Genomic DNA, 9527 nt, shown 5'->3' with positions numbered 1-9527 from the left:
ATTGATAGATGCGGCTCCAGGGTGATGTCATAGACGCTTAAAAGGGGGTCATAGGGTGTGCCAAGTGTCAGCCTATGCATTGGATTCACAAAGTTTGTTAGTATTAATTAATTTTCTGTAATCTACGTCATAATTAATATTTCGTTCGAAGTTTTCTCTCAAAAACATTTAATTATAGTTTGGTAGTAGTAATGACCTCTCAAAAACATTTAATTATATTTTTTTTCTTCTTCGTCGTCTAAATTTATTATATTTCATTTATTTATTTCATTATATCTATTTTATATGCATTTCAAAAATAATTACAAAAATGGAAAAAAAAACTGCATCCCGTGTGGGCTATAAGTTAGTTATTTTTTTTCTAAATTTGGTGTCCCCCAACCCCGTTTTCTTCCCAGGCTCTCATTTTGTTGTGGATGGCAGCTGTTATTTTTAATTATTATTCATTTAGAAATACTTTTAATATGTTTATATTTAATTGTTGGGAAGTTGGAGATTACATACATTAGAAAGACTTTTAATATCTCTTTTATGTCCTCATTTTCTGAATTCATACATTAGGCTCAGGGTCGGCTCAACTATTAGGCGACTAAGGCGGATGCTTAAGACCCCAATCTCGAAATGCATTTATGATAGTGAGTTTCAAGGTAAACGTTCAAATGTATTGAGGCATCCAAATATATTTATGTTGGGACGTATTCCTTATCTAAAGAAATTTATTAAGCTTTTTTCATATTTATACATTGAAGCCCCAAATACATTTATGTTGGGACCTTTAAGTTCGCCTTAAGCCTCCAAATGCATGGAGCCGCTCCTGATTAGGCTGCATTGAGTATACCTACATCCTAAACATCCTGAGTGAAGAAGTCTAGAGAATACATTTAACTTATGATCGATAACTGTCGTTCCATCAGCTTGTCAAATTCAATTTTCTTGCCCATGTAGGCTGGTACATGTTAGGTCAAGTAGTTGATAGCCATAAATGAAAAAAACTTCTGGATATCTGCCTCATGTTTTACTGATAAGATTGCTTCATTCTTAGGATGACCAGCAACAATATAAAGATTCATATCAGTACAAAAAAAAAAAAAAAGAATACTTTTAACATCAAGCCAAGTGATAAAACTCAGGACAGGTGACCATCCAAAGTTTGGAATAATTCTCTGAGCAACTTCTGGGTTTCCTCTCTCCTTCTCAACAAAATCAAGGGATGGTCGAAGTTATTAAATCAGTTAGTAACATCCATAGACCAAGGATATCCTATTTTGTGAGGTATGATTAATTCATAAGCCAAGTTAAAAGCATCATATTGCAATATCTACCATTCAGAAGGCAATTTTGTCCATGTCCCAAAGTCTTAACAGTCAGACAAAACACTCATATCACTGCAGCAATAGTTATGTCTACCCATGCAAGTTCTGTAATTCTTTTCAACAAAAGAATAAAAACGTTTCTTGCAACATAAAATGTTCTATCAAACAAGTTCCACTTATTAAAAATTTTCTCAAACTGATGAGCTTCCAAGTCAGTCTCTCTAAACCTGGGCTGTGATTAGGTAATTTGCAAATTTGATACCAAGAATACTTTTTCAAACGCATCCTACTACCATTCGTCAACACGAGGGATCAAAAAAAAATATATATATTTGAATGTTTTTTTTGAAAAGCAGATGTCTTGATATATGATATTTGAAAAAATAGTTTTTACATATTTGGTTGATCATAAAAATAATGGTATATATTAAAGTGGCATATTCAGTTGAGCACTTGAAAAAATTGGGTAAAATATCTATTATACTCTTAATGAGGAATAAGATCTTATCATATGTAAATTGAATTTTTTCATATCTTATGTAGATTTTTTAATTAAAAATAGAAATTTTATTTTTTCTAGTAAACTATTTTTTTTGAAAATTCTAACCAAATATAAAGTATTTCATGGGTGCTTCTTGCGGCTCTCTCGGAAAAAGACGCGGATGTGCTGAGGAAGAAAATCGGGAGCTATCTTGGGGGGCTTTGGGCTTGCTTTACGGTCATGATGAGGAATCCGTGGAACCACATATTCTCAACCTGTCACTATTTGGATGACCATTTGCTTACTTCTTGGAGTTCTGCATCCACGTATTCCATTTGAATATTTGTGCATATCTTGGAAGAAGCTGCTCGGCCCTGTCACGCTCCGCCCGGCGAGGCACGTGGCACCTGGTGCCCATATGGGGGCTATATAAGGAGGGATCGTGGGACTCTCTTGTTAGATATTGTCCGATTCTGGGATCTGCACGCACGTCGCACGTGCCACTCAGACTCATCCCGGTTTTATTTTCCACTCAAAATGCATCCGCAGAATTTGGAGGCATTCGCTTCATATGCACAGGCTCTGAAACGAGTCTAGTCGATGTGGGATCTTTCATTCACCCATCCTCAGACTAGAGCCGTCCTCTGCTCTGATTCCAAATTGTCACATCTCCGCCTGCGCGGGGCACGTGAGGCACCCAGTGCCCATGTGGAGGCCACATGAGGAGGGAACACAAGGCTTTCCTGCCATATATTGTCCAGTTCCGAAGCCCGCACTTCTTTTGCTCTTTGCAGCCATGGCGTGGGCCTGTTAGAAGGAGTGTAACACTAGAATTTTTCGCAACAACTATTCTCCAATCTCCTCCACTGCTATGAATCATAAGCTACTTCTGAAATTTGGCAAAGTTTGGAACAAATCAAGAACCTCTCCATCTCGCTAGACTTTGGACGCTATTGATTCTTTGTCGGTTCAACTGCGCCCCTGTTTCAAGTGAGAGAGATTCATAGGTGCTAATGTTTCTCTGTCCTGTTGTTTACCGGTGAAACATAGTTCTGTTGAATTGTATTGTTGAAATGTTTATAGAAGAAAAAAAAAATAAAAAAAGAGAGAAAAAAAGTTTTTTTATTTTTTTATTTTATCATATTCGGTACATTTCATAGGTTATATATACTCGCGTATAGACTTCATATAAAAAAATAATATATGCTGATATAAAACCACACTAACAAAAAAAATAGTATAGGCAATATAAGTTGTTATCTGATTTTTAAAATTATTCTAACAAGATCATGTTAACAAAAAAAAAATAATATAGATTGATATAAAATCATATTAATAAAAAAAATATTATGGATGATGCAGGTTGTTATATAATTTTTAAAATTTATCTTAATAAAATTTTGGGCGGCAGTTTTTCTGCCTTATTTTATATCAAATAATGCCGCTTACATTAGTCATTTTATTGAGCCCCCTACCTCCACCCAAGAAAAGTTGTTCCCAGTTTATATAGATGCAAAAATAGTTTTCCAGATCTTTTTGAATTTTGGAAGAATTATGTAGGTTTCAGGCCATGCTTTCCCAAAAACAGTGCAACTCACGCAGTGAAAGGACATAAACAGTATACTCCATTTGTCTTGTGCTTTTCTAACTCCCCGGAAGTACCTTAGAGACTTCATCAAAAGGTGCCAGACTCCTTAGTTTCCTCTTTAATCAACTCCATCCAAAAGAAAGCACTCCCAACCCTCTCTTCAATCCGATTTTCACCTCTGCATTGGCTTTAGATGCTATACCATACAATATAAGGAGTGTAGGTGAAAATATGGGCTCATACTTTTTATTCTAGAACCTTGCTTTGGTGCATGTTTCCAATGGTTCATAAAGACTTGCTTCAGTCTCACCTTAGCTTTAGTTTAGGCATTGAGGCAAGCTTCATAAAAATTACCTTGGGGCTCGTTGGCAAGCTTATATAGAAGTGAGCCCAATCATCATGCCGATGAGCTATATATAACATGAAGAACATGAACCGTAACAACCCAGGACCTCACCCAAAATGGCTAGCCGGAAGGTATTATTTGTGTTTCTTGATCCTGTATAAGTATCCAAAATCTACCCAGTGAATAACCGATGTAGGACTAAACATACGCCCGCACGGGTCTTCACATACTCCCTCCGTTCAAGCCCTGACATCCTTGTCAGGCTAAGGGTTCAAATCTATTCAAATCTAATCACAAACACCACGATTGGCCCGTGGTCAGCCCTAATGGATCCGTACTGCAGTGTTCCCTAGTCCCATAGGTTATGGGTCGGATCCGCTCTGATACCATTTGTAACAACCCAGGAGTTCTTCCAAAATGGCTAGCCAGAAGGTATTATTTAGGTTTCTTGATCCTGTATAAATACACAAAATCTACCCAACAAATAACTGATGTAGGACTAAACACACGTCCGCACGGGTCCTGACATGAACCCTATTTATACCTCATTTGCTGGTATAATGTAAAAAAAAATACATTTAACCAATCAAAGAACTTGATTGCTATCAAATATTTCATTACTCTCCCTTCATCATTTCTTTTATTTCAAATTTGAGGGGAACACCTATCATAAGCTGCCCTCTTTAGAAAGCTAAAGGCTGACACCAGTTTACAGAATGTCAATATTAGGTTGAGAGTTACCACAAGTTCTCAAACTTCAGCAGACCCTACTTGATCAAGTATATTGGAATTTGGATATAGCTCACAAGGCAGAATAATGTAAGGGCCAAAGTGTTTCCTCTAAATCATCTTTATCTTGGTAAGATGGCACTTTTTCTTCATTGGATGGCTACTAGACCCAAAGAGTGAAAAAAGAAAAAAAAATCTTAATTAGCAAGCATAAGTAAACTGTCAAACTATGCAGTTTTGGATTATCTGAGTCATGTTGAAACAGACAATTCTCAGACCCATGGGTCCCAACTTTGGGAATCTATCTACTCCAAAACACTTGCACCCCTGGAAGTAGATAGGTTGATATTATCTAGTAGCATAAAAATAAAACTATATTTCATGAGGTAGAGTTTGTTTTTTTTTGCTTTCTTTACACAGGCTACCATATTTATGTAGAATATGTTTTGATCCTCCAAACTGTTGTAGCACAAGGTTGAGTTGCCACAGAGAAAGTGTGTATGTGTGGGATATGATATGCAGAACAAATCAAATGGATGGAATAAAATAGCATAGAGGACAAGGATTAAGACAAAATGAATAGATCTTGGGATCCAATTAAAGGAGAGCTAATCTTAATTAGAAGTGACAATTGGATCGGGTCTGATAGATACAGATCGAATTAGATACATGATAAATCAAAAATCTATCAACTCAAACTTAACTTATTTATAAAACGAATCAAAAATTCTGACTAGATTTATAATTGAAAATAAATTAAACAGATAAAAAGGTTAAGCATGGCCAACCCTACTCTTACTTTGTAGCATACTAAAGGTACAAAGGCTGATCTAAAAAAATATAGGAATTTAATCCCCTGGCAAAGCAGAATGGAGTATGAGAAAAGTTGCGTAGGAACGTAATCCTAAACCAGGTATATAAATAAATTTCCGCACTTACAAGGGAAGAATTTTCACTTTAGTGTTTTATTTCTTTTTTTATGATGAAAGTCCCATGGTCCCATCATAAGAAGCCTTACAAGTCACTGAAAAGCTTCAAACACTGGTGCGTTCAGATTCTCAAAGAGTCAAGCCGCTCTGACAACCGGCTTTATTGATGCTCCCATCTCTTTCTGCTTTTCCTCTCAACTTTACTCCTGTGTTCCAAAGATGAAAAGGTTAAAACTAGCTGAAAACTAGTTACCTTTTGACACCTGTGTGTTGGTTCCAGGAAAAGAGAGGCTGTGGACAAGAGCGTTGAGCATTCTCAAAAGCCTTTGACACAAGAATTAGAGTGAGAAAATTGGTAAGTGTGCGAAAATTTTGGGCCAGGGATCCAAGATACCCTTCTTTCTTCTAGAAAGAACTGAGTATAGTTTCTAATGAGAAGTATCAAAATAGCTATACAAAACAGAAGAACTGAAGCACCTAACAGCTCAAAAATTCCAGCCTAACCATGCACAACCATCCATCCATCTTGCCTTCTCCATTATTTACATTTGGATACACTTCTAACCACAGCAAAATTGGAGAGGAATAGGTGTTATGATTAAAGACTTCCCAATCCAAAAAAAAAAGAAGAAAGAAAGGGCCACATGATGAAAGAAACAAAAAATTGAGAACTTTGGAGAGTTATCATTCTAGGTGAAGCAACAATTAGATTTCATAAGATCACACAACTGTCAGACTGTCACTGGAGAATCTTGGTCTTGTCCTCCCAGGTGAAAGCCCCTCGTCCATGGCATCCATGGCCTTTCTTTTGTTGCTTTGGTTGTTGCTGCAATTATTACTGCTGCTGCTGCTGCTGCTGCTGCTCCCATTATTGTTGTTGTTCTCCGGCTGCGGCTGCTGCTGTTTTTGCCCTTTGCAATTGGATTTCCCTTTCAGTATATGGGGTCTAAGCCTTTTCAAGTCTGAGAGTTGTACTGGCTTGAGAAAGAACTCCTCCGCTCCTCCTTCCAAGCACCTGTTATCAGTACACATCAAGGCAATCCCATCTTAGGAGGAACAAGAGAAATCTCATCTCATGCGGGGGCTTTCTACCCCTCTTCTGTGATCACATCGGGTCAGCACATCAAACAAAATCCAACAAGAACAAGGAAAAGATTTTGGGATGTTTGACTACTTTGGCAGAAGGTGCTGCTTTTTCCAATGATTCTTTCCCAGATTTGACTAGAGAAAAGTTGGAACCCAAGGCAACTTTTCACCCCCAGAACAACTTTATGAAAACAGAACTTCGAGGCATTTTGGATAAATCTACTATACTGTCTACTGTATTAATTGGCAGCAGTGAAGCAGGATAGGTTTGATTTTAACTGAGAACCATTATTTGCTTTCCTTCTGTTTCCTTTCAGAGAATGAAATGAGCTGAAATTAAAAATAAATAGAGGATCCCATCCATTTGTTGTGGTACCCATAAATAAAGTAGAGAATAGCTTGAAGCTTGGGGAATTTTGCACCAAGTGGTCCTATCAGGTCAGAAATATAATTCCTTCATCCATTGACACCCAAAAAAAGGGACCCCTTTGGACAGAAATCCATCCCCCCATATTTCATTCATCTCCTTAGCCTCCTATCCCAGCTAAATTTGCACCAAAACCATCTAGCTTTTTTCACCTCTCTTCTCAACTTTTTTCTTGTTAATGGAACATATCAAAGATCTTTTGAAAGTTGGAGATCAGTTAAAATTTTACTGCAGATATAAAAGACAGAAAAATTTCATGTATTTCTTGCAGTACACATCAAGCATTAACTTCTATCAACTTTTTGAGAATTTCATATGGTCCTATCACACCATATTTATGATAATAGACCCCCAAGTTGGTGCAAGATCCATCTCTACAAAGCTCCAAACCAAAAAAATGGAACATCAAAAAAAACTGGAGAAAAGAATCATACAACAATCTATATTTCTTTTAATCTCATCTGATTCTTTTTTTTATCTGTAAATTGTATCATCATTACAACAAAAAAAAATCATTTATATATCTGCAAAAGAATTGCATTATATTGAAAACAAATCTCTATGAAATCATCTTTTTTTGGGAAAAAAAAACAGAGTCTGTTTTTGTTTCTAGATTATTGGCCTCACCTGCTGATCCTGGAAGGCACATTCTCAGATGACATGATCACAACTGGGATATCTTTAAGAGAAGAGGACCCCTGGGTCAACAATAAAACCACAACATAATAAATCTCTTGAAACAAAATAAAAGAAAGCAACCAACCATCAGCCAAAATAATGCCAATAAAACCAACAACAATGAAAACAAAAAAGCAGCCAGCAACCAAGAATGTTAAAAAATAAAAGCAGCAATCAAACTTACCTTAATCTTCTTCAGCAGATCATACCCTGTCATTCCTGGCATACAGTAATCTGTGATAACCAAATTCACCTCAATCTCCTGAAATAAAAACCCATCAAAAATATCAATCATCCAAATTACTATTTCAAAACAAAAGAAAAACAACACCATGCAGCAAATTAGGATGAGATAAAATACATGCTGGTTTGGCGAGACAGAAGGTGTGCTGGACTGGTCCTCCCTGAATCCCAACAATTCCAGAGCCTTGCTCCCAGACTCCACTGTGGTAACTGAGACACCAAAAACATGGGAAAATTACTAAGAAAATAAAAGATGGAACGATTTCTTTTCTTTCTTTCTTTCTTTTTCCTTTCATTTTTGTTGCACCACCACCAATGGGAGTACCTTGGTAGGAGGATGTCTTGAGGAGCCTCTCAATGAGCTTCCTGTCAATGAGGCTGTCATCCACAGCCAGAACATGGAACGGTGCTTCTGCCTCCACTGTCATACCTTCTTCTTCTACTTCTTGTTGTTGTTGTTGTTGTTGTTGATTTCCTTCCACCACCACAGCAGCAATAAAGGAATGATCATAGGAGCTTGGGAGATGGAGAAAGGGTAGAAGGAGAGGAGGTGGAGGTTGGGATGGGTTGGGTTGGTGTTGGTTTGGTTCTCTTTTACTTTCTGATGATTGGATTCTCTGTGGGGGGGGAGGGGAGGAAGGAAATGAGAGAGGAGATATAAGCCAGCCCACCAAAATGCCACCGCATGGAAAGCAAGATCCGACCAGATTTTCGTCCAAATCTTCCCAAGAATTCACCCCATTTTTGAATTGGAGAGCAAGCAATCCTCGCACCCTCCTCCTCCCCTTTTCTATTCTCTCCTTTCCCCCCCCCATTGTGGTCGCGTTGTTTTATTACAGGGACTGGCCTTAAGCTGCCCTGTGGACCCAGTTACAGATTAGATTGGAATACCTCCCCACTTCCTCCACAAGCCTCAGTTTAACGTTAATGACCGTTGTAGCGGCCATTGACGTAGTGTTTTCTTAGGCTCGCTTTATTATTAATTATCATTCAAATTAGCACCACCATTATCTCATGGTAATGCTTGTTATTTAATTTGTTCTTCATGTGATGAATTTATATTCTTATATTTCAGTTGTTGTATCACTTAAAAGACACTTCTTCATCTTACGAACATATCCTTTTGAGCAAACATTTCATAATCATATACACGATCAAATGCTAACATTATTATTTGTTCGTGTCATGCAACCGAATTGAACAACTGGGAAGCTGAGTAAGGAAAAAGCCAAAAAAAAAAAAGCAGCTGCGATTCTCATTATAACAATAATACTAATTTTAAATTATTCCTAGGCAGTGGATTCTATCAAATATCATTGTTTATCACCATCATAATAACAAATATTATATTTTTGCAATCAAATTTGCGATGAAATAATATTATTTGATCTAGTATTATTAGCCCCAGTAACTAACTAAAAACTAAAATCATTATTTGCTCGATGAAGATAATTATTGTTCTCAACTTGAAAAAAAAAATATTTATTATTTATTTTACAAGGAGCATTTGTGTTCAGAGAAGCTGCTTGATTCTTATCTTAAACTTGAAAATAATCTTGCAACATTGGTGCCGCACATTGAGAGACGTTAATTTATCTTTTTATAAAAAGGCCGACCCACACTACGATACAGAGCTTACATAGTTATATATTGAAGATATATAGATTCTTCAAATCACTCATATGATTGTTCAACTGGTTGAATAGT

The 9527-nt window shown here is 36.8% G+C and overlaps 1 protein-coding gene across 2 annotated transcripts; it reads right to left on the bottom strand.

Moving 5' to 3' along the window:
• Positions 1-5868: 5868 nt before the first annotated feature.
• LOC103713843 (two-component response regulator ORR9-like) lies at positions 5869-8643 on the bottom strand. Of its 2 annotated transcripts, XM_008800884.4 has the most exons (5): positions 8146-8639; positions 7939-8030; positions 7762-7839; positions 7527-7597; positions 6107-6401 (listed from the first exon to the last, which is right to left on the bottom strand). In XM_008800884.4, exons 1-5 carry the CDS (start codon positions 8633-8635, stop codon positions 6107-6109), a joined length of 1026 nt encoding a protein of 341 aa, XP_008799106.2. In that variant the 5' UTR covers positions 8636-8639. The 2 variants fall into 2 exon arrangements, with proteins under 2 accessions (XP_008799105.2, XP_008799106.2); XM_008800883.4 differs by having other exon boundaries at positions 5869-6401; positions 7762-8030; positions 8146-8643.
• Positions 8644-9527: the final 884 nt, after the last annotated feature.

This window comes from Phoenix dactylifera, unplaced genomic scaffold (genome assembly GCF_009389715.1).
Source record: "Phoenix dactylifera cultivar Barhee BC4 unplaced genomic scaffold, palm_55x_up_171113_PBpolish2nd_filt_p 000026F, whole genome shotgun sequence".
Lineage (NCBI taxonomy): Eukaryota > Viridiplantae > Streptophyta > Magnoliopsida > Arecales > Arecaceae > Phoenix > Phoenix dactylifera.
This window is presented reverse-complemented; position numbering and strand designations above follow the sequence as displayed.